Source organism: Thamnophis sirtalis, unplaced genomic scaffold (assembly GCF_051295495.1).
Source record: "Thamnophis sirtalis isolate CommonGarterSnake01/CBP01778 unplaced genomic scaffold, rThaSir2_p1.2 scaffold_3, whole genome shotgun sequence".
Taxonomy (NCBI): Eukaryota; Metazoa; Chordata; class Lepidosauria; order Squamata; family Natricidae; genus Thamnophis; species Thamnophis sirtalis.
Genome location: NW_028261383.1, coordinates 170,317,258 through 170,343,068, shown reverse-complemented (window position 1 = coordinate 170,343,068; position 25,811 = coordinate 170,317,258). Strand labels below are relative to the sequence as shown.

The 25,811-nt window shown below is 39.8% G+C and overlaps 1 protein-coding gene across 3 annotated transcripts in view; it reads left to right on the top strand.

Annotated features, from left to right (window-relative positions):
* Positions 1-23,738, top strand: part of MECP2 (methyl-CpG binding protein 2) — a 78,641-nt gene extending 54,903 nt beyond the window's left edge. For all 3 annotated transcript variants that reach the window (XM_087710906.1, XM_087710907.1, XM_087710908.1), the window contains exons 2-3: positions 11,131-11,463; positions 14,262-23,738. In XM_087710906.1, the coding sequence (XP_087567032.1) occupies positions 11,131-11,463; positions 14,262-15,321 (1,393 nt within the window). In that variant the 3' untranslated portion in view covers positions 15,322-23,738. The remainder of the gene's footprint in view (positions 1-11,130; positions 11,464-14,261) is intronic.
* Positions 23,739-25,811: the final 2,073 nt, after the last annotated feature.

Here is a 25,811-nt window from a genome sequence, read left to right as displayed (position 1 = left end):
AACCCCTCTCCACAACAACTCATGAAACAAACAGTACACAACATATCAGACAGAACCCTCACCACAGCTGAAACCAATGTCCTTTCCAGAGGATTCAACTTTGCAGTCGCCCCTAAACACATCCCCATTGAAGACATCATATGCGGAGTTGAAGCTACATCACCAAAATCAACCCGGATGAAGCCAATAAAATCAGACTTGCAGTCACCAACGTCCTTTGCTCCAGTAATCCACCCAGAAGCAACTTACAGCAAGAAGAACAAAAAGCACTGACCAACCTGAGGAAAGACAACAACATAATCATTCTCCCAGCAGACAAAAGTAACGCCACAGTGGTGATGAACACGTCTGACCACCAAGCCAAACTATCCAACCATGGCACGACAAAACCGCGCTCGTCAAAATAGCGGTGATAAAATCGTGTCGCTAAAGCCGCGATGTCATCACCGCGCGTCATCACCGCCGCGACAACAGCGTGGCAACAGAAGGGCGCTTTAAAACGGCGCCGCGGCAGAAAGCCGATTTCAATTAAGGTAAGGGTTAGGATTAGGTTTAGGGGTTTGTTTTAGGGTTAGGTTTAGCGTTAGGTTTAGCGTTAGGGTTAGGTTTAGGGTACTGAGTGCTTGGGAATGCGCGGATTTGCCCTCCGCGATTATGTCATCGCAGTAGGGTCATGTTTTTCCTTAGCGCTTTGAACAGCGCGAATTAGTCTTCGCGCTTATGTCTCCGCAGATAAGGCTTCGCGGATTTGTGGTGGAACTCTATCCAACCTACTCCAAGACCCTGCTTACAAACCTCTAAACACAGACCCCACCATCTACCTGGAAAAAACCTCCAAATCCAAAATAAAAGCCTCTCCCATCAGTGAAGAGATCCAGCAAAGAAAGAGAGAGTTAGAAGGAGGGAGGGAAGGGTCGAGAGAGAGAAAGAGACTTGTTGATTGTAAGCTCCTTGAGGTTGAGAAGAATTGCTGCAAAACTGAGTTTCCTGAAGTGGACCAATGGCCTCCTAAACAACTAAAAAAACAATCTAGTAAAAAGAAAAGGCAACCCAAAGAGCGACATGCAAACAAAAGCAAATAAAACACCTTCAGGAGCACCTCTTCATGCAGGATATAATTAACCTGGAAAAATTATTAATACAAAATATATTGATGGGCAAGGATTTGGAAGGCTTTAGAAGGCTTTAAAAAGAGATTGGATTAACTAATGGAGGACAGGTCCACCAGAAATTAAAATCTCTCTGGGCTGTTTTTGTTACAACAGTTCAGCAAACCCTCTACTTCCTTTTCGTAAGCACCCTCATTGTCATCTTCAATAAGGCCCACTACTGTTGTATGATCCACCTCCTTCACAAAATGCTTAGTTGAAAACGTAGCACAAGAGTCATGGGTCAACAGGGTGATTAACAGGAGGCTTAGGAAACAGCCCCAAGGAGAATCTGTGCTCAAGAAAATGGTGTTAGAAATATTACTCCCAATTTGCACATACTGTGGCCCAGTGGTGGGTTTCAAATTTTTTGGGAAGCTCTTCTGTAGGTGTGGCCTGCTTTCCGGGTCCACTGGTGGAGCCTCTTCTAACTGGTTTGGTAGATTTGACGAACCGGTTCTACCAAATAGGTGCGAACTGGTAGGAACCCACCTCTGCTGTGGCCTATCAATAAGAAAATCAAGAATCCAGTTTCACAAAATAGTATTAAAGCCTAAAAGGCCCAGTTTGTCTACTTACTAGACGCTGAGGAATGATTGTATTAAATGCCGAACTGAAGTCGACAAACATCAATCGCACACGAGTGTTTCTTTCCTTTAAGTGCACCAAGCTTAGATGGAGAACAGAAGAAATAGCATTCTCTATAGAGTGATTTGGAGCTTATTTGTGAACACCTCCCATAAATATTTAGTTGACCACTGTGGGAAAACACAACTTTTATAAATGAGTGGAACCTCAAATAGTGGAGTGGAGATAACAAAAGGATTATATTAGCAAGTGAGCAGAATCTGTATCAACTATACTGAGAAAAGCTTTGGGTATGGTGCTCTGATAGAAGAAATTACTCATGTGCAAAGGCTACTTGAAACTATTATTGAAGTGTGCTCAAATATCACCCTTTGTATCATTATCAGCAATTTACCTTAAACATTGAACTTCTTGTTTTCACTTAGAAATTAAAGAGTGCTAAAAATTCTGTCTCTGCAGAATTCTGTCTCAGTAGCAGAGAAATCAGAAACACATTCAAATAGTGCAGAATGAAAGATATTCTTGTTAACCTCAGTTTATTCCAATGAATATACTCCTGTTTCAATCAGGAACTATTTGTCTGTCAAGTAAGTATGTTTAAAATAATTGAGAGAAGAGCAGAATTTTAAAAGGCAAGTTTCATAAAACTACCATGCTGTATGTTAGTTTGATTAAATAAATATCTGACTGCTAACCATTTCCCCCCCCTTTGGTAGCAAGTATAGATGAGCAACATTGACAATCTTAATAAGGCCACGGGAAGCAGCAAATGTTTATGTTTTAGGAACTAGTACCCTAAGATTGACAAATCAGAAGAAGATGCAAAAGGTGTATTAATAAAAGGGCAGGGTGTCTGTGAATTAGGCTAGGAATTTGTTTACAGTGCTAGGACTCAGCTTACAAGCCTTTCATAAAACCGTCTTGTTATCCTAAGCTTTTCCCCCTTATCAGCAGAGGTTTGGTGGAAAAATCAATATTATGATGCAATTATTTAAAAAATGGGAAATTAATATAGTGCATATTGCACAGAGATCTACAATTAAATTCTGATTACTCTGTAATCACCCTGTGGCTAAATCTATTCCAGCCATTAAGGCATAGTTGTGAGGTAATAAAGAAACTGCATTTACAGTTTTATATTAAGTCCACTATCGCAAATTGAACTCTGATGTGTCCTACTCTGATTTTAGCTATCATTTGGAAAGATAAACCACTGTTAGACAGATTCATACAGCAGATTGAGCCATAGAAATGTCGGGAGATTATCAGTCATTCAGGCCATGGTTGTTCCTAAGGTGCTTTTTCAAAAGGCAAAAGGACTTTGTTTTTCCTTGAAGAAGAAGCTTGGATGAAAAGCAAAATATCTTCAAGGAAAAACAAAGTTCAGTTGCCTTTTAAAAAAGCACCTTTGGGAAGAGCCATAGAAACTTCAGATTCTCCTTTGTAGCTCTAATACCAGGAAGAAAGGGGAACATATGGGTATGAAGCTGCTATGGCTTGTTCTTGTAATATTGAACAATACTTTACAGGTAGTCCTTGACTTGTGACTGCAAAAATTTGAGGCCAAAATTTATGTTGCTAAGCAAGACAGTTAGGTGAATTTTGCCCCATTTTATGGGCTTTCTTGCCAAAGTTATTAAGCAAATCACTGCAGTTGTTCAGTTAGAAACACGCTTGCTAAGTGAATCTGTCAGAAGGTCAGAAAAGGTGATCACATGACCCCGGGATGTTGCAACCGACAAATACATGCCAACTGCCAAGCAGCTAAATTTTGATCGCATGACCATAGAGATGTGGAAACGGTTGTAACTGTTAAGAATGGCCATAAGTAACTTTTTTTCAGGGCCGTTGTAACTTGGGGGTATGGTTGTAAGTCGAGAACTAATTATAGTCTGAGAAACTTCTCTTTCTTAAGTTTAGACATAGTACTTTTTAACTTGTTAATTCTGGTGTGCTTTATGAATTAGCCTCTAATTTGAAGACAAGTGAAGTGTATCTTCTGAAACTCAGAATGATGCCAGAAAGTCATTTATAATATGGATTCTTGGAGGCATGTTTCTTTATTTGACATTCTTCTTTTCTTCCAGAAAGTGATGGCTAAGTCAGGTATTTCTATTTTATATGTAGGAATAATTATATACAACCGTGTTTCCCAATTGTATTTCTACGTAAGGCGCAGAGAATAGAAGGTGAAACCATTAATCAAAACAGTGACTTTCAACTATATTGCAAGATTCACAGTTTTCCTTGCTTGAATATTTTTTAAATGAAGACATAACACCCCTCCCCCATGTATTCACATTTTTGAAGGATAACATGTGAATTAGCTCCTGTTTTTCTGACTTTTTAATCTGTATGGTTGAGAAGAATATCTTCCTCTGATGTGTAACTTACCCATTGGTTTTAACTCAATTCACATATTTTATAAATCTCAGAAACTTCTTTTCTCCTCGCCTCTCCTTCTCTTTCTTTCTCTGTCATGATTTTAAAAAAGGAAAAGAAAGGGAAAATGTTCTACTCTTTATAGTTTTCATACGGACCTGATAATTCACTTAAAAATGAATGGGAGAAGATACTGCCGCCCCCCTTTCATTATACTTTGGGCCTGAATGAATTCTATAATGTTGGCTAGGAAAAAGATTGAATTGTTTCTTTATGACTTCAGTACCATCTTGTGGTATAAAATGTGAAGTGCAGATATTTAGGGAAAATAGCAATAGCAGTTAGACTTATATACCGCTTCATAGGGCTTTCAGCCCTCTCTAAGCGGTTTACAGAGTCAGCATGTCGCCCCCACAGTCTGGGTCCTCATTTCACCCACCTCGGAAGGATGGAAGGCTGAGTCAACCTTGAGCCGGTGAGATTAGAACCGCTGAACTGCAGATAACAGTCAGCTGAAGTGGCCTGCAGTACTGCACCCTTAACCACTGTGCCACCTCGGTTCTTTAAAAAGGACATCATTTCCAGAATAAGATTCTTCCCATTCACTAGCAAGATTGTTCAGTGTTTATTTATTGTACAGGTAGTCCTCAACTTACGACCACCAACGCTATTTCGTTTGTTTTTTTAAAAAAATCATCGATTTTTATCCACCCTGTTTGTGTGGGTATGTAACAGTTCTAGTGTTAGATATTTTATTGTATCCGGTCTTAGAGCTATAATAAGCTCATTTGATTTGTAATATTGGGCCATAACTGAGTTTAACAGTATAGGTGAGTTCTCCTGTTGTGTGCAATGCTGTCGTGGCAATGTAGGTAGTCACTTTGTGAAATTTTGCTGCACCCACTGATCAAGTGGTCGACTGTCTCGTCTTTCTCATTATAGAGGCGACATTTGCTGTTGGTGGTAACATGTTGAATTTTTGCCTTCATGCAGTTTGTGGCTAAGGCTTGTTCTTGAGGTGCCCAAAATAAAGCCTTCTGTTTCTTTTCTCAGTGCTCCTGATCTTAACCAGTTCCAAGTTAGCTTTTGGTCAGCTTTGCCTTCAATACTTTTCAAATATTGGCTATGCATAGCTTTGTTTTTCCAATTTTCAGCTCGCTTCTCAATTACTTCTTTCTTATATTCAGCTTTTGACTTAGTTGCCTTTAAAAGGCCTCCTTTATTCACTTCCTTAATCATTGGTTCTTCACTTTTCTGGATGTAATCATTCAAGCTGTGTTTTTCTTCTTCCACAGTCTGTTTTACTTGTAGGAGTCCTTGACCACCCTCTGCTCTTGAGAGATATAATCAGTCAACATCACTTTTAGGGTGCAAAGCATGATTCATTGTCATAAGCTTCCTTGTTTTTCTGTTCATCATCATCATCATATTATTATTATTATTATTATTATACAATTGTATCACAGCGGCCAGTTGTTTCACCGGATTTGGCATTGATTACTAGTCGGGGCCCACCCAGGGGCCTAGGACGTCGTAACGTATTTTCGTAATATGCGTGCAGATCCAAGCAGTGCAGCTTTTTGCATTTGACTGATGGTGATTTTGTCAATTTTTAACTGTTTTAAATGTAATTCCAGTGCTTTTGGAATAGCACCCAGTGTGCCAATTACCACTGGAATTACCACTGCTGGTTTGTGCCATAGTCGTTGAATTTCGATTTTTAAGTCCTGGTATCTTGCGATTTTTTCATGTTCCTTCTCGGCGACCCTGCTATCACCTGGTATTGCGATGTCTATGATTGTGACCTTATTTTTCTCGACCAGTGTGATGTCTGGTGTATTATGCGCCAGTATTTTGTCTGTTTGTATGCGAAAATCCCACAAGATCTTGACCATCTGATTTTCTGTGACTTTTTCAGGCTGATGTTCCCACCAGTTTGTTACTGTTTTAATATTATAATTTTTGCACAAATTCCAATGGATCATTTGTGCTAGTGAATTGTGCCGCAATTTATAATCAGTCTGCGTGATTTTTTTACAGCAGCTGAGTATGTGATCAACAGTGTGTGATAAGTGTGTAATTATTACAGTGTGTAATATTATTATTATTATTTATTATACTATGTACTAGAATTACAACTCTGCTAAATTAATATATAAAGTTATTGTCATTATTTGTTATGCTTTCTACTTCAAAAAAATTAGTAAATAATTTTCTATAGGTGTTATTAAACTAGCAATCTTTGCAGCTTCTCTCAGTCACATGATTGAATTGCAGTTTGTATGTTTGTTTGTTTGTTTATTCAACCCCTATAGCCGCCTATCTTAGTCAATGATGCTAGGCAGTTTACAATTCAAAAGTTGCTAAACAAGGGTATCTCTAAATCAACAAAGGTAGAATAACTTTTTCAAATTCAAGCATTTTCTCATTTTTGTTTTCGGAAGAACAAAACTCTTTGGGGCAGCATAAAATCACACTGAGCTTTTTAGATTTTGTTCATTGCCACCCCTTTGAATCTGAATTCTGCCAAACACTTTAGCAAAAGCTTATTTGTAAACAAATGGCTGTTGTTCCTGAAACAATTTTCAACATAATCAGCTTTTCCCATCAGCTTCCATTGAGAATTTAGAATCATAGACTTGAAATCTTTGAAGTGATTAAACAAAATGGAATTTGATGGAATCTGAAGAATGAGACTGTCATCCAGCCAAACAAGAAGCTGCTAGTTGTTAAGAGTTATGTATGTGGAAGAAAGACAAAGCATACATGGCTAAATAAACACATGTTACATCAAGGAGTTAGCAAGTTTATATTCTTAGTTGCATAAGGGCTTTTCTTTTGCGTTATTTTTCATCATTTATCAAAGCCAGTCCTTTTGTACGTCACACCTGATGCACTCATTTTCTTTTAAGTAAAAATGTAAGTGCTTTGGAAGATGCCATTATTGTAACTCAGGGAGAAATTTATGGAAGTTAATCCGAAATCCTCTAGTTGTGTGACTAGCCAAATTCCTTTAAATAATGAGATGGGAAGAAGAAAATTTGTATTTCAATTGATGTTGGGATGACAGGATAAACATTGTTTGGGATAGCAAGTGTGGCTGAGTATGGCTTTGTTTTACATTGCATATGTATTTTTAAAAATGTTTTATTTCTTAAGACATCTGCCAGCAGAAAGGTCAGTAGTTTCCAATCCAGATTGTGCTTCATGTCAAACAGTTGCTACAATGGAACTTCACATTATTTGAAAAGCCATGGTTAATTACAGTCCTTATCCAATTAACAATGTGGTTTAATTACCATTCATCTACAGTTAAGATAAATTATTAACACTTGGCAAGGTATTTCTTCATGTATAATACAGTCATATCGTAACCCGACAAATGCGCGCATGACAAAAGCGCGCCGAGAAAACTGCAACATCATAAACGCGCCCACAACAATGCGCCGACAAAACCGCGCCCACAAAAGCGTGATTTAAGTTAAGGTAAGTGTTAGGGTTAGGGTTAGGTTCAGAGTTAGGGTTAGGATTAGGGTTATTAGGTTGTTATTAGTTCTTTGTTGAAGGCGCGCTTTTGTCGGCGCGCTGTTGTCGCCACGCTTCTGCGCGCATTTGTTGGTGCGATTTCGACCTTGCGGTTTTCTTGGCGTGGTTTCATCGCCGCGCTTTTGTCGAGCGCGCATTTGTTGGTGAACCCAGTCATATAATACTAATTCATCGTGATCTGGATGCTTGGCAACCTGTTTGTACTTAGACTGGTTTCAAAGTGCCCTGCAATCACATAATTATTCAAAATTGTAATATTTGATATTGCCCAAGCAATAGTTTCAGATTAGAAAAAAAAATATTTGATAAGTGTCTTACAATCTAAAACTTATAAATAAAATATCTATAGTCTATTGGACCAATTAAAATATAGTTTAGAAAAGATTGGCTCCCATTTTTTCTGTGCTGGAGACATTAATAAATTTTAAGAATTTGTAATATACATTACAGCTGTGTCCACTTGTAATTCCTATTAGACGGATCAGAATTGGATTATCATTATGGTGAATTGGGCTCTTGGACAGGAGTTAAGGGTGAAAGATGCTAATATTTTATTCAGCTATATCTGGAATTTTTAAATTTATGAAGAACATTGGATATAACAAGCTTGGACTCTTGCAAAAAGGTCATAGAATCATAAAGCTGGGTGGGACCAAAGGTCCAAACTTTTAAGTCCAAAATTTTGCAATGTGCTGAAAAGCCATTTAAACCATATAAGAGAGGAGATTAGCTAATCTCTTCTTAAAAGCCTAGAGACAGAAAGCTTTTTTCATAGTAGTCCATAAAGGCTTATGAAGGCTTATGAAAGAATACATGTTGGTCTAGGTTCACCGACAAATGCGCGCTCAACAAAAGCGTGTTGATGAAACCGCGGTGAGAAAACTGCGAGTTCTAAATTGCGCCGATGAATGAGCGCAGAAGCGCGCCGACAACAGCGCACCGACAAAAGCGCGCCTTCAACGAACAAGTAATAACAGCGAGTTCTAAACCTAACCCTGAACCTAACCCTGAACCTAACCGTGAACCTAACCCTTACCTTAACTTAAATCGCGCTTCTGTCAGCGCACTGTTGTCGGCGTGTTGTGGGTGCGTTGATGACGTTACGGTTTTTGGCCACGGTTTCGTCGGCGCACTTTTGTCGTGCACGCATTTGTCGGGTCATGGTTGGTCTAGCATGCCACAAACCAGTCGGTGCAAGCAAGTGAAGCCCCACCTGCGGGAGGCGGGCAGCACACAAAGCCACACCCCCTCTGGTCTGCGGAAAATCCTCTCTCCACAGAACTGGTCCCTGGTGTCCAAAATGTTGGGGTCTAGAAACACCAGGTTAGAAAGCTGGAATCTACGAGGTGCAGTTCTGCCTCAGCCATGAAAGCCAGCTCAGTATACCTGGGCCAATCACTCTGTCTCCACCCAACTCACCTCGCATGGTTGTTATGGGGAAAATAGGAGAAGGAAGATGTGTTGCATATGTTTACTGCCTTGAGTTATTTATAAAAATAATGCAGGTGGGATATTAATTAATTAATTAATTAGATGTTAAGAATGCTTATTAGGTTGGCTTAACAACATTTGTCAACTTGCAGCCCTTGAATTGAAGAAGAAACAAGACCAGGCAGTATTCTGCATATTATGCTTATATTGCTATTTAGTTTATACACATTACAAACCAATAACATGGTTGTTTTAAAAATGTTAATGTATCATTCTCTTTTTCACGACAAACTGTAATGGCAATAAATAGTGTCTATGCCACAGCTGGAAGATAGAAGTATCACGAATCTATATTCAATAAAAACTGAGTAATGTGTGCTTTGAGAGCCAGTTTGGTGTAGTGGTTAAGGCATCAGACTAGAAACAAGGAGGTTGTGTGTTCTTGTCCCACTCTAGGCATAATGCTAGCTAAGTGACCTTGGGCTAGTCACACACTCCGCCCTAGGAAGGAGGAAAGGGAAAATCACTTCTAAATTTTTTTTTCTAAGAAAACTGTATGGACATGTCTAGGCAGTCTCTGAACATCAGACATAATTGAATGGAAGTGGAAAAAAAGTGTCTTTTTATATAGAATCTAAAAATTGACTGGGCTATGTGTTGTGATATTACTGAATATAAATTAGCAAGAACTCCTGCTTTTTCGTACCAGACAAAAATAGTAGTTTCTGGCTTCCTCTGTTTAATTAAACCAGCTGTGGGATTATAAAACCTGTCTGTGAGTTGGAGCTCTTCAGGGAAGATATTTCTGGAATACACACATAGAAAAATATAGTTATGTTCATATGTGATCTCAGAGAGATGTTTTAACTATCAAAAAGAGCACAGCAGATCATTGTAGTCCTACAGAGATACACCTATGGCACCACTGAATCAAATGTATTCCTCTGCTATTTCCAAAAGTATGCAACATACTTGTTTTTTATTTATTTTGCCAAGCCCAATAAAGCATTGGGAAAAAATTATCACCTGTGGATAGATCCCCAGAAACCTAATGGAATGGGACCAAATTTATATGAGAGGAGAAGTCTACAAAATAAAATGCAAACATTTCAAGTTTGAAAATGGACTACCTGAGGCCACAGACTGTAGACCAGAAAATCCAGGAAATTTCTTCTCTTGCATCCTTGTGTCAAAGAGAGATAGGCAGCTGCTGCATTCAAACCCCTTCCACCTTTTTGTCACATGGCTCAAAACAGCTGTCGTTTAAGGAGTTGGAAAGAATTTCAAAAATCATACATTGCTTTTCCTTCTTATTGAAATTGTCCCAAAATAAAATTCCAAAGGTATACTGTTGTGGCCCAGCAGGAGCCGTTGGAACTGCCACCAGACTCCGACAGCGAGGGGCCCTATGAGTTGGCTCTGGAGGATGTGGAGGACCCTGGACAGGGTTCCGACTCCGAGCAGGGCGCAGAGAGGCTGGTTGGCCACCAGGAGGCACCTGAGCCTTGGACCAGCGGGGAGGAGACAAGGGAGAGTGAGCCTGAGTCCAGCAGTGAGTTGTTCCTGGATGCCCGGCATCGAAGAGCTAATAGGCGTAAGGAACAGTTGCGCAGTTACAGGAGGTAATTGCACTCAGCTGGTGGTCATTAGGCTCCTCTCCAGACTATAAAACGACGCCCCTCTTTGCAGAAGTCAACGGATTGACTAAAAGTTGGAGGACGTTTGTAACTTACCTTGGCAGGCTGGATTGCTGCCAAGGTTTGTCTGAGTTGCTGCCAAGGTCCTTATCTGTTTGTTATACTTGGCTTTCAGCCACCGAGGTTTTGGTTTCTTGCTATTAATATTCCAGTTAAGCTTGTCTCGGCATTCGTTACTGGACGGAGGAGGGGGTCAGAACAGTATACTATATATGTAGGTTAAAGAGAATTTATGAATGTGACTTTGGCTGTAGGTGAGTTCTTATTCCACCTATCAGTCCTGATTTATTGTTCAATATGCTAAATATTCAAGATCTTTTTTTCTCTCTCTATTGCAGGGAAGAAAAATCTGAAGACCAAGATTTACATGGTCTAAAGGACAAATCCTCCAAATCTAAAAAATTCAAGAAAGAGCGGAAAGAAGAAAAGCAACATGAGCATGCCCAGCCCTCTGTGGAGCCAGCTGAGGCAGGCAAGGCAGAAATGTCTGAAGGAGCTGGAACTGCTCCAGCTGTACCTGAAGCTTCTGCATCTCCAAAACAGCGCCGTTCTGTCATCCGAGATCGTGGCCCCATGTATGATGATCCCACTTTGCCTGAGGGCTGGACTCGCAAACTCAAGCAGAGAAAATCCGGGCGCTCGGCGGGAAAGTATGACGTCTATCTTATCAAGTGAGTGTCAGTGGTCCTTGTATGTCTGTAGTGCATACTATCTTCTGAAAGTAGAACAAATACGCTAGGCTGAAAATGACTTAGCCAGTATGCTAATTGCATATTTTTGACCCAATGGTCATTTCAGAGCTATTTCTTTACCTAAATGGAGAAACAGAATGACCACCGGTGGGCAAAAAAGCAGTCGGGAGCAAGAACAATTTCCAACTTTTTGTTGGCTTTCCCATTTAGTTTGCTTGTGGGAAGCTGTCAGGGAGTGTCAAAATTCACAATCACGTGGCTGTGGCTAATTGTGGCAATACTGCAGCACCCAGAGTTTTGCAAATATAACTGGTATAAAGATGCTAGAAATTTCAATTGCATGGATTCTGGATTTTGTGAGAGTTCTGTAATTTAGCATATTTGAGGTACCTGGATTCAAAAATTTGTGCTATGATGCACCATTTGGGCTAATTGAAGATTACCAACTAACAGAGGCACAAGAGTTTTAGTAGTATATAGATGTGGGAAATATAGGCCTTTCCACATCCCTTCTTTCTGGATTTGTTAGTCCTTGTGAGATATCCATATGACTTAATTTCTACATTATTGACAACTATTTTCTGCAATCCTACAAATAACAATGAACATTTTCCTGGAATTGCATGGCACGTGCGGAGAGGATTGCTATTGGGAAAAGGCTTTAAAATGATTCAGATAAGTGCTCTCTAACTGTATCTTTATATATTCTTGGAATCTAATTCAGTGTGCAGCTGTTGTCTTGCCATATAGGCATACACAAGTGAAAAAAAGGATAAAATTACAAAAAGATTGTTCAAGTTCAAGAAATTACCTATCAATCTTCCAATTGGAATTTTCAGGAAGCAATAACAACAGGTGAACATGAATACAATGAACATGTAATTTTGAAGTTGTCAGGCATTTATAGAAGCTACATATGAGTAAATGTAACATAAAGAAGAAAAGGCATTAACAATTAATATAGGGCTACCTTAAATGCCATATGGAATCCCCCATATATTTATATTTAATTATGCTTCCAGAGGGGAAAAATGCCTCAACAGTGCTAAATATTTATACTTCACCACAGTCAGGAAAGGTTTAATGTATTGTTCTACTTCTTTTTTGCTGCATGGACTCCCTAACTAGATATTATTACAGGATTCTTTAAAAAAAACACCTTACTTTTAATAATGAAACTAAAGTGGAAGTACTATAGAAATGCCCCTTGCCATATAAACACCGTATATATTTCTCATCTTTCCTACTATCTTTTCCTATTGGTTTCTTATGAGTTATCAATTGTTTTTGTAACTTATGATTAATGATTGCAACTATAAGTTATGACCTATGACTTGTTACATGTTTTTTATATATACACTATGAAATTATGCATTGGAGACAAATCCGTTGTGTGTCTGATCACACTTGGCTAATAAAGAATCCTATCCTATCCTATCCGAGATTTTTAGCTGTTTTTTTGCTGCTATAAATAAATAAAACCTGGGTTGAAGGAATTTCTTTATACAGAACTAGGATCCTAACAAAATGTTGTTATTTAGCAAGGGCTCTATCAACCTCATCCTATCTGATTTTTCATATTGTGCATGGGGGCATGTTGGTAAAGGGAATTTACCTGATGACATACATGCCAATACATACTGTATATTAACACATTATAAATTCAGGCACGCGATAATGCTGTTTTTCGCCAAGATCACATGACAAGAACCTGCTTCTTTTCCCCCTCTATATTGTTTTCTGAAAACATAGGATAGATTTTGTGCATCTTTTTCTTTGTAACATCTCTGATCAGTCTCTGAGGAAAATGAGGCTATTTTAGATATAGGACTAGGAACCAAGAATACAGGAAATCCTCAATTTACCTACCTATTACAGTTGTAATGGTCGCAAAAAGGATTGGTCACAAGACCAGTCCAATTTTATGACCAGTCATTAAGCAGCTGTTGACGTGGTTAAACAAGCCACTGGTTTTACTGAACTGTTTTACTGAAAATTGGAAGTAAATGCTGATTTTGAAAAAAAAACGATCGTAGAATGAAGTCGAGCACTTCATGTGTCTGTAAATATTGCCTTTTTGCTGAGCGCCCAAAGTTCAGTCACGTGACTCCAAGGGGTGGCAACTCTTGTAACTTCAAATTTGGGTTGGGTTGTACCTAGCCCCCAGGTAGCTCCATTGGGATGTTGAATGGTCACTAAACAAAAAGTTGTAAGTAGAGGACTGCCTGTACTTCTAGGCAAAACTTTGATAACATATTCACATTGTTTATTTCACAAAACTTTACAGGGCAGCTCAGATATTAAGCTGCCTTTCATTTGCCCTTTGTAACTCATTTTCCCATTAAAAAGAAAAGGCAGAAGAGTGGCATAAGGCCTTCTGAGTGCTAGCTCTAGGGGCTATCTTTCAAAACTCTTATGTTTAAAAGTACTAGGGGGAATCCGAATTAGCAATGTATTAATTGCTCTCCCTTATATTTCTAATAGCTTTCACACCAGAGCTGCATGATATAAGAGTGGGGGGGAAATGGAGCTCAACACAAAGCAAAATTTCAACACCCCCCCCTTTATTGGTGGTTATTTGCAATGTGATATTTGATGTAGAGTATATTGCAGATTACAGAATCGTTACACAGAACTCTTTCAACTTCTTCCAAGATGAGTTTTTTTTTTTAAGTGATAATCTAGCTCGTGTATCTCTGGTGAATTAACTAATTCTCTCTCCTCCCCCCACCTTCCCTTCCTTGTTCTTTCTCATATTTCTGGTTCCAAAACTGCAGCCCCCAAGGCAAGGCCTTCCGTTCTAAAGTTGAGCTCATCGCCTACTTTGAGAAGGTGGGGGACACTTCGCTGGATCCTAACGATTTTGATTTCACGGTGACTGGACGTGGGAGCCCCTCGCGACGAGAACAGAAGCCTCCTAAGAAAACTAAAGCTCCTAAATCTCCTGGCACAGGCCGTGGACGGGGTCGGCCTAAAGGTAGCGGCTCTACCAAATCTAGAGGAACTGCTTCAGAAGGCGTACAGGTAAAAAGGGTCATTGAGAAGAGTTCGGGAAAGCTGCTGGTCAAGATGCCTTTGCAGTCGTCTTCGATGGGAGCAAAGGCAGAAGGAACAGGTGGGGCTACCACCTCAGCACAGGTCATGGTCATCAAGCGTCCTGGACGTAAACGGAAACCTGAATCAGATCCCCAGGCTGTACCTAAGAAACGGGGACGAAAGCCAGGCAGCAGTGCCGTAGCAGCTATTGCCGAAGCTAAAAAGAAAACCGTCAAGGAGCCAGTCATCCAGGCAGTCCGGGAGACAGTATTGCCGATCAAGAAACGTAAGACACGTGAGGCTGTCAGTATAGAGATCACCAAGCCAACTCCTCCTCCTCCAAGCAACACAGGGGAATGGAGTTCCAAAGGACAGCGAATGGCTGCCAAGAGCCCAGGGCGCCGCAGCAAAGAAAGCAGCCCTAAAGGGCGGGGTGGCAATGCTGTGTCAACCCCCGCCCCTTCCTCTTCTCCTGGCAAGAAGGATCAGCACCTCCCTCCCCATCAGCCATCTTTGGAGCCCCAGGGCACCTCCCCTGCTCAGTCCCCTGAGAGCCCCAAGGACAGCAAGAGCCTTCCAGTTGAGCCCCAGGACTTGAGCAGCAAGAGCTATAAAGAGGAGAGGGCTCCAGAAAGCGATGGCTGCCCTAAAGAGCCACCTAAGACTCAATCTGGGGGTACCGCCGTGTCCTACAAACATGAGCGCAAAGATACTGTGTCGTCCTCCACGGCCTTGTCCCGACCCACAAACAGGGACGAGGCCGTGGACACCAGGACACCTGTGTCAGAGCGGGTCAGCTGACTTTGCGGGGGGTGAGTGAGCAAGTGAGCGCCAGAGGTAACAAAAGAGAGGAGCAGGCACTCTCAGCCCCACACACCCAAATGAGACTCCAGGCAGCTGCCGGGTAGAATTCTCTTTTCCCACAATGCCCTGGCTTTCAATCAATCAGCTTACCCCCAAACTATCCCTCTGTGTCCCTCATTCCCCCCCCCCCATTTTTAATACAGACAAGCACAGTGTGGGGTACAGAAACATGCCTCCCAGGGCTGGAAGCCACTTTGCACTTTTTCTACAGAACTGGGGCCCATTCTTCCCTCCTCCCCCCCCCCTCCAGCCCCCCAATCTGCCTGGCTCCTTCTGCCATTGCTTTGCTGAGAAATACTACTGACAAGGCAAGCTGTTGGCAGGGGAGAAATAGCTTCAAACTCTGGCTTGTTGCCCTGATCCTGTCTGCCCTCCATAGTATAGAGGCCCCATCAACAGATCAGGTGGAGAGGGGCCCACGTGTGTTATTCCACTCCACCTCCCTAGTGCCATGTAATGTAGTTGTCCAGTCTTAGTTGGAGTTCTGTAGTTTTCAGTAGGGTGTGTGCGCATGTGTACACATGAAAGAGAGAGAGAGAGAGAGAAATAGGGTTGTGGTATATTGGGGAACTAATATCCCTCATCTGCCATTTAGGCCAGCAGTTAGGAAGAATATCCTCTCCCCGCATCCCCACCCCCCAAGAATAGCTCTGCTGCTAAGAGACCACTGGGATACTAGGTGCAGCTTTGTATTAATGTCCTCCTTTCCTGTGTCAATCCTGAAAGGAGAGGCCTTTGATTTTGTTGAAACAATCTGTGTGCTGAATGGCATGTGTGTGTGAGCTTGTCACATGCCAAGAGTTAAAAAGAGACGTTCTTCCAGTTACTGTCAATGATGTTAGCTTAGGAAACTGTTTGCACTAATGGAGGCCTTTGTCCATTTGTTTGGGGGAGGTGGGGGGGGGGCACAGTGGTGTGAAGGATGTACAGAGTGTGCCTGTGCGTATCAAATGGGGCATTGGACTGAACACTGGCTCACCTCTCCACCTGACTTCTTTGTTCAGGAAAGTAGCCCAATGTGTGTAAAACTACCTGTAATTCTTTGTGGGATTGGTACATGGCAATGGCTGAATTGAGAAGCGTAGTTGCTTCCAATAATTTCCCTACAGTTGGCAACCAAGCTCTTCCAAGGCTGTTGAGCACATATCGCCTCTCTCCCCGGGAAAGCAGGTCTCAACAGAAGCGTAGCGTTTTATTGCGTATGAGACTTTGTCTGCAATTAAGGTCTATTTTGTTCCCTTCCTAATAACAGAAAGCAGCGGAGGGAAGGGGAAGGACATTGGCCATGCTAGTCCACTTATTTTTATTTAAGTGAATATGTAGCACAGTGTCTCTCCTTACCTTTTCTGGGCTGTAGCAAATAAGAAGAAGAAAGGAAGCCTGGGTCCCAGTCAAAGTTTAGGCAGAAAGTAGCTATCTTAAATCGCTCCCCACCCTCCCCGTGGTGTGAAATGATTAAACAAGCCCAATCTTGTTTTCATGGGTCTTTGAGGACCCTAATAGACATACATCCTGACATCTATGATAATTTTTGTTTCATCAAGAAGTTAGCACTCTAAAAGTCAGAAAGTATTCAGAGCAGTAGCTTTTTACCGTCTAAATATGTGCCCTCCGATCCTTGTTAGTTGTTACTGGGAGAAAATGAGAGATTCCTATAATAGCATCTCCTCCCCCTTTTCTAGTGTAGCAGTTTGCTTGCAGGAACGGCAAAATTTAGAACAGGAAAATTATTTTGAGAGAGGGGAATAATTACATTTTTTTCTTAGCAAAATTGGGAGTTCCTACAGATTTATATGTACATATATACATACATAGGCTCTTAGGAGTCATGTCTGTTTGAGACCTTGGAGAGCCTCGTTGGCAATAGATGACTTTTCTCTGTTCTTGCCTATGTACCAGACATTGGAATAAAAATTCTTTGTGCATAAGCAGCCAAAGTGAAGTTATTAGCCTTAGAATATGTTCTGCTCATAAGAAAAAGATTCGGTTTTCTTTGTGGGGAGACTGATGAGATTTTAGCCCTGCAGCAACACAGATTTATTTATTTTTCTTCACTTCTTTAGCATAATCAGAACTGAAAGTTTGATTTCCCCTCCCTTCTCCTTGATTTGCAGTAAGGTTGGGGCTGCCTTCTCCTTTTTCTTTATCAAGAATAAAAACCAAGCCCCTTTCTTAATCGTTAGAATTTGGGCTACAATCTGTAACTAAACGATTAATTCCCTTTGTACCCGAAAGCAACAATCTGAAACTAGCTCATTATTTATTGGAATGATGTCTCTGTGCTGAGAAGTACATATGGAAACCTGATAGAAAATGTAAAGAAGCACGCACAAGGGGAAAAAGGAGGAAATTACTTTGCAACAATTTAAACTCTTTAAGGGCTCTTCCTCAATATTAAAAAAAAAGGCACAAATTTATTTTGGCAGGGGAGGGAGTCTCCTAGTTTTCCAAACCACAGTAAATATCCTCCTGTCTGGGAAAGAGAAGGGAAAAATGCAGTACACTTTGAGGGTGTATTTGGGGATTTCTAAGGCTTTGCATTTGACTGAGAAATCTAGTTGAGAATTATCGTCCCTCTTTCTCCAGCTTCTAAGCCTGCAGAGACAACCTTCTAGTGTATTAATTTTTCTAAGTTATGAGATTCTTTTGGTAAATGGAATAGAACCTTACATTTCATTCCACTTTGGGGTCACTTCTAATGGGCCTTTTTTTAAAAATAGTAAACATATACAGACATATGTCAAAACTGAAAGTGTGACAGATAACAATTGGGTGAGTTTTACAGAGCACTTATCCTTGGAAGTCAAAGTTTAATGGTATAGATACACATCATGAAAGTTTCCACAGAAGAATATCATGGTAAAACAGCTCCTTAGCGTGTCCAGCTTGAAACACAGAGCCACATCAAGAATAAACTATAGTGATAGCAATCTTTCCAATTGGAATATTGACTTTTTAAAAGAAATCAGTTTGGGTTATAACTGAAGCTTAAACTGGCTGTAGAGGTCACCAATCTGTTTAGGTTTTTTTTTTAATCATGTGAAGAGGATAGATTAAATATTTCCTGCAGTTTACTCCTACAGTCTGATATATACAGGTGTTTGCAGGATGAAAAGCATACTCAAGCTGGGCTTAGAGTGCCACTGTTACAATGCCTCTTTCATATGTGCAATATCACAATACTTGCACATGAGTGGAGCTTGTGTTAAATTTGTGACAATGCCTTCATCTTGTGTTTCCCCAATAGCAGACTGGATACCTGCTGACACAAACATTTTCATTCATGCACACATTCTCCTCAGAAGAATTCTAGTAACAGGAATTAGGTTGGATAGAAAAAAAAATCCTTGGGGAGAGAATGATGGAGGAACTAGCACACAGGGAGAACATTGCTTTTATGTAACTGCCTGCACTTACGCCCTAAAACATGGGAACCGCATTTCCAGTTCAGACATTAGAACAAGCTTATGGCTAAGCAAGCGTGTTGTCAGTTTAGTCCTGTCCCTATAATATAGGGTATTGCTGCATTCCAGTGACTTTTTAGGATTCATAATACTGTAGTGTAGAGCTGAGTCTACAAATGAGGCTGCAGCTCTGCAGGAAATAGGCTCAGCATTTGAAGTTTTTAGCATTTGAACCTTCTGAACTTAACATATACCCATAGATCTCCTTTGGTTTAGTTTACTGTTTTGAGAGTTTTCAAAGCCTCGTGCCTTCCTACTTATTTGGCAAAGATCATTTAGAAAAAAAATGTAGCTTTTGCTATCACGAGAGGCGCTACTCTCCCAGCCATGTACCTTTCAAAAGATATAGGTGACTGCTTTATATAAAAAGGTGGCAGCCTTTTGCCATGTCCTTTCCCAGCTGTTTCTTAATGCCCATTGTTGAGGCAGATAGTTGCCCTCATGATGGAAATACCTCTCCCTTTAAAAAAAAAAACAAAAAAAACACCATTTTCATGGGGGGAGAATAATGCACTTTAAAGCCGAGAGAGAAGAATATTCTTTCTTGCTTTCTTCCTGTTTGGGTGGACAGTAGAGCCACAAGCCCATTGAGATCACATGGTTTTAACAAGGTTTTGCAAATAGTTTTAAGAATGGGTTAAATTTAATATGGGGTCAGATGGGGATATTAAAGGAAGCTTCAAACGTTAAGATTTTTGGGGTACCTTTAATTTAGGATACCTACGAACATGTATGGAATTTTGAAACAAAAATCCAAATTAGAATATCCGTACCCATCTATCAGTTAAAGTCATATTTGTACTCCGTCTAATCTATTGTTACCTGGATTTGAATAACTTGTAAAACCACAGGGGTTTTTTTTTAAAAAAAAATCTCGTGTGTCTTGACATTCCAAACAAGTCAAAAGGTGACACTTTTACACTATTTCCCTTCCTTGAGTTATGACGTAGGGTGGGAACTGAAGGTTCGTTTTTGTCAGCAAGAGCCAAACTAGATCCTTGTAGGCAGACCAGGATTGCTGCTTGATTGCTACAAAGTGATTGTAAGAGAGGCAGTTTTTGCACCAGAGAAACAGCAGGCGAGCAAAAAAAGTTTTAATTCTGCTTGCTTTTTTTCTGACTCTCCCTGCCTCCCTCTCCCAGCACATGAACATTTCTTTGCTGCATATATGGCATTCATCTTGCTCCGCTTTGCAGCTGATTACAGACCTGGGTCTTCCACCAAAATCTAGTTCAACCCAAAGAAAGGATTGAGAAAGTAGAGCAGGAGTAGAAGAAGCCTGGCCTCTTCCCACCATTCCTTCTTAAAGATGTTGTTGGAACTAGCTGCTTTTCCAGAGTGCATTACATCAGTAGTAGCTTCACTGGCAAACTGCTTATTTACAGGGATACCAAGTGACTATCTTTACTCCTAGCTCTGCCCACTTCCACCCAGCTCATCCTGAAGACACATGTGGATAGTGCCTGGAGTTTTGAGAGACTGTGCAAGAGGGATTTACCTTGTTAGCATTGTGAACCACCTGATGTTTCTGTGTCAAGTGAAAATAAACTTCTTGTCAGTTTCAATTATTATCCAATAATGTGTAGAGTTTAACGTTAGATCTAAATCTTTTTTTTGTTTGGGGATTTAATTTCTGTTTTGTGTGTGCGTGTGTGGTGTTTTTTTTTTTAAGGCACCAAGTAGAGACAGAAAAAAAATTGTCTAATTTTATATATCTGTATATTGCATTATAAATGAGGGGTAGCTTTTTTTCTGCTTATTGCACCACTTACCAAATAAGGATAACAGACTGACAAGGAATGGTATGGTCTGTTGAGAAATTATTACATGTTGTTTTCTTTACTATTACTCCTAATCCTTCAGTATCACAGCAAGGGAAAAGAAAACGCCCTTCACGATTGTCTGCCAGTAAATGCCAGAACAGAAGATACATTCAGCTGGGCTGGTCTCACACTTTTTGGAAGCGTTTTCTTTTTTTCTTTTTGCTCACTGGGTTTGAAAAAATAACAGGATGATCACATATGTTCAACGTTTTATTTTTTTGCACTCAAATCTACTTGTGGGGAAGGGCATTGACTTGGGCCTAGGAAGATCAAGTGAAGAAGATGTGGAGTATTTGGTCTGTATTGTGACTTTCCTCTCTAAAAATATTTTCAGTTTAACTAGAGCCTAACTAATGTTCTTGGCATGATTTAGCTCTATTGATTATGGCTACTTCCAATTAGCCTGTAGTGTAATTTTTGGAAAACTACTATTGGTCCTAAACTGAACTTCTCAGTGCTCTTCCTCAGTTTCTTCATAGCAAAGTTCTGACCTGGCTTCTCAACCTCCCACTTTTACTGTTTTTAAAGCTTATATTTCTCCTACCACTCCCTTTCATTTTGTGGATTGCGTGCCATCTGGCATAAATTGGAAGCACTCCACGATAGCATGTTCCCTTCTTTAGCTGATAACCTGCCCCTTATATTCACTTCTCGCCCCTCTCTTCCCTGCATGTTTAGCAAAAAAAATCTAGGTCTGATTTCCAAAGACATCACGTATGGATTTGATGTTGTACCTTCCTGGATCAGTGTCGCACTGCATCCGGCTATGGATCCCGGAAAGATAAAGGTGTGAACAAAAAGGCACATGTCAAATATTTGGGTGGTGGAAATGAAGTATTTGACTCTCTTCTTTTTCTACTGATCAAACCTGTTTCATAGTATTTCTCAGAGAGAATGAATTATCAAGTTTTTTTTTTCTTTCAAATTGGACTTTGTCCATTCTCCTCTTAGGGTTGCTTATGCTTGCATGAGTGATTGCTGAGATGTTCGGTTTGTGTCACAACAATTTTGTATTAAAGCTTTTGTTTTGTTGACATCTTTGACATTACAGCTCAAGTAACATTCATCAAATCAAAGGCTGATGTGTTTGGAAGCAGATCGTTAAGCAAAAAAATAGCTTGCCAGCACTTTACTGACAAGAGTTCTCATCATATCCCAAAAGGCACCGTTAGAAAAAAGGACCAAATATGACAATTTCCTGTCTGGCAGTTTTCACTTGCAAGTTGTGGAAATCAGCAATATCCGCTCAAGAGTAGCAGCTTAAAATTGCCGTTCTTCCAAAAGCTTAAACCGAGCATAGATTACACTTCTCTGAGGGACAGTGTTACTATATTCTTCCTAATTTGAGGTTGGGGAAGAAAATTTCTCAGTCCATAAATTGACATACATAAAATTTTCTTCCAGTTATGTTTTTCCTCCTTTAAGCCATGTAGATTGAGCAGTACTTACTGTGGTTGTCTTATCTCTGCATGAAGTGGCAGAAGAGTTGGACATCAATTGGTTTTCTTCTATGAGTGCAAAAAAAAAAAAAAAAAGACTTTCCTCCCTTTATTGTACAGGCAGAGGGATGGTGGGAAATCCTTTCTCCTGCTTCCATAAATCAACACGCCGCTAATTAACAAACCAACTTCCTTCTGCTTCACAATTCAATAGTGATCACTATAAGACCAAATATTGCAAGGACTGTTATTAAATGTATGCTGAGTGCTTGCTACCTTGTACAGCTCTTAATCCTCACATAGCCAACTAACTCTCTATCCAGTAACATTTCTTTTAAAAAATAAATAAATTCCAGAGACACAAGAATTTGGGGTTGGGGTGGGAGTTGTTTTTTATTTTCTTTTAAATAGTGTTTTTTTTTTTCTCAGAGGGGGGATGTAACAGAAAAGAACTGTGGTATTTGAGACTCATTGTGTGTAGGGTTTTATCTCCCCATCCTGAAAAAAGGAATGTCAATGAAAACCTTTTGTGTGTGTGTGTGTGTGTGTGTGTGTTTATTTTATTGGTCCACGAGTTTGTATCGTGAACATTTCTGTAAAGTAATTGTTCCAGGCACAAATGCTTCAAATGTGAGTGTCAAATATATGTATATATTTTAAAAGGGAGGAAAGGTATATGCTTTTATTTTTGTCTTACCATTGGCGGTAGGGAGAAAGGGGTAGTTTAGGCAATTTTTTTAACAACTTCCCAGGGTATTTTGTATGCTTCAATTTCTAATAATCTACTACCAGATGTCAGTGTATCAAAGAAATTAGAATCTGCTTAGACTCCTTCATTGAACCATTCATTTGGCAGGAATGCAATAGTAAAAAACATGAAACAAAACCCAGGAGGAACTTCATAAAGTTTTCATTTTTAATAATCCACTACCAGAAGGCAATATAGGAAAAAAGGAAAGTGGTTCTGTCGATTCCTTCATTGAACACCTATTAAGGGAAGATGAATAAAGTAGCAAATCAGGATCTAGCATTATAAGTATTTCAAAGAAGAATGCATTGAAACTCCAAAAATCATAATTAGCACTCTTATAAGTTGGGCTCTATTTTGTCTTTAAGGATTGCCCCACTAATATTTTTTAATGCTGAAAAATCACAGTTGATCCATATGAATGATCCTTCCATACTTAATCTCTAATTTTAGGAAAATAAATATTAAGAAACTTTCCACTGAGGTTAAGTAGAGCTTCCTTGGCTCTTTTGAAGACTTTTAAATATATATACTTTATTGTATACCCTTACCCATATTTCCTGACCACACTTTGCATTTGTTTGATGCGTTTTTGGGACAATTACTTTTAAGAATTCTGAGTAGATTGTTTAATAAAACTTAAAAATTGATTGCTCTTTTTGTAGGTTTTGTCTACAGCCAAAAAAAAAAAATACTGAAAGCACTGACTATATTTAAAAAAAAGAAGAAAAAAGAAATTTAATAAAGGAAAATTTGTATAATTTCAGTAAGAAAATAACAAAATCCGTCTGAATGTACATGTATATGTTTAAAAGAAATCCACCAAAATCCCTCCCTACCCTTGTATCCTATTTATTATATAAAACGTTTGCCTTATAAATTTACAAGAAAAGTCCTTTCTTTATGAGTGTCTCTTATCTTTTGTTGTTAAAAACAAGCATTTTTCTCTTCCTTTGGGGGAAAAATACTGTGGAAACTGCATATATATATGCATTCATATAAAAGAATAATTTATATTTTTATGTTAAAAAATACATGCAGGCCCAGTTTTAGCACTCAGCATGCATTCTACACAGTAATCTAGTTGCATCTCATGTTGGTAAGTACTGTATTCTGTGCTAGAATTGGATTATAAACCTATGTAAAATGTTACAGATCTGTTTGAGCCTTTTATTACCAAGGTAGAAATGTTCTGCCCTGCCATTAAAATATAATATTTTTTTCTCTGTTGTGGGCGAGGATCTCTTTTAGCTTTTAAGTTGATTGAAAAGTGGCTTGTTGACTAGCCAAGTTTTGTTGCAGCCGACTGCTGCAAGAATATTTCTTTTCAAAAAATTTGTTCCCCCCTCCCCAAATTCTCAGGGTGCAGAGGACGTTTTTGAGTTTCATAAAACTCTAGGCTGGATTTAATGGAGAATTCTCTTTTCATCTACAGTGTTTCATATTATTTATTAATACAACTTCATCACTTTTTAGCTCCCCATCACATGGCATAAAACACTTGATACATCAACATAAATAGGAGGCCAGACATGAATCTTTTATATTTATTTTTTAATCATAGCATGGTGATGTTTATTTTATGTTACAGGAAGCATTTTTTCAACATCTATTTTAGGGCAATATTTCTGAAACTCGAAATTATCACATAGTTACAATGTAAGAGATCATAGAACAAATATGATCAGCTCTACTGTGTCAGTGGAATCTAAGGCTGAATGTATTCAAAAAAATATGCCAAGTTATTCTGTAGCTGGGCTGTGAATATCAGTATCTACCCAAGAGCCGAGGTGGCGCAGTGGTTAGGGTGCAGGCCACTTCAGCTGACTGTTATCTGCAGTTCAGCGGTTCTAATCTCACCGGCTCAAGGTTGACTCAGCCTTCCATCCTTCCGAGGTGGGTGAAATGAGGACCCAGACTGTGGGGGGCGATATGCTGACTCTGTAAACCGCTTAGAGAGGGCCGAAAGCCCTATGAAGCGGTATATAAGTCTAACTGCTATTGCTATTGCTAATAGTCGAGACACTTGAGACTGAATATTAATATTAATGGCCATTTTTGGTTTTGGCTGATCTGGTCAAATATGGCTCCATGTGTTGTGAATCTACCACAAAGGGTAACCTATTGTTAAGCATTTCCCTACCCCAAAAATGAGGTGGAGGTTAGGAGCAGACATAAATGGAAATGCCCCTGAAGCAGTATCTCCATTATTAGAGCTGACTTTTCTCATCTCAGTGTGGGAAGTTATCATCCAGCCCTCTCCCAGAAAAATGAAATATCCTAGGAAATATTGAAAAGGCAGAATATTTCTCTGGATGTGAAAAGAAACATGCTTTAAAAGACAGAATAGTTGCCTATAGCTTTCTGCCCATCCCCAGCTAATGGGCCATTAAGATGGCCAGGCTAGCCCACTTTACATAATAAAGACTTCTCCTCACTGCAGCTGTAGGGGGAAGGGATATTACTCAACTCTCCACATGGCATCTGAGAACTCATCTATACCTGGACTCATCACAGCCTAGAGAGTAGCCCCCTGCATGGCCCCATGGGAGTCTGACAACCAGTCAGAATACATTTCTTACACAGGAACAGGAAACAGAGAGGTGGGACTAAACAGGGTATAAAAAGCCTAGCAAGCCCCTTCCTCAGCCCTTCTCTCTTCTTCTCCATCAACATTGAAACATGTGATCCCCTTTTCTGTTCAGGGCTCAAGCCACGTGGTCCTGTCCAACAATAAACCATCTTTCCAAGCAGCCTCCATGTCTCCAGTGTCTTCTTCCCCACTTGGAGCTGAACCCAAAAGGACATTTCTTTCAACATCAGAAACATGGAGTTAAATTAAAAGATAAAGAGGCTGGGGTAGCTCTCCTCCATTTCTCTCTGTAGCTAATCCTAATTAGTACACCAGCCTTTTTAGGGTCAAATTTACCAATGGCAATACAGAGCATGGGGA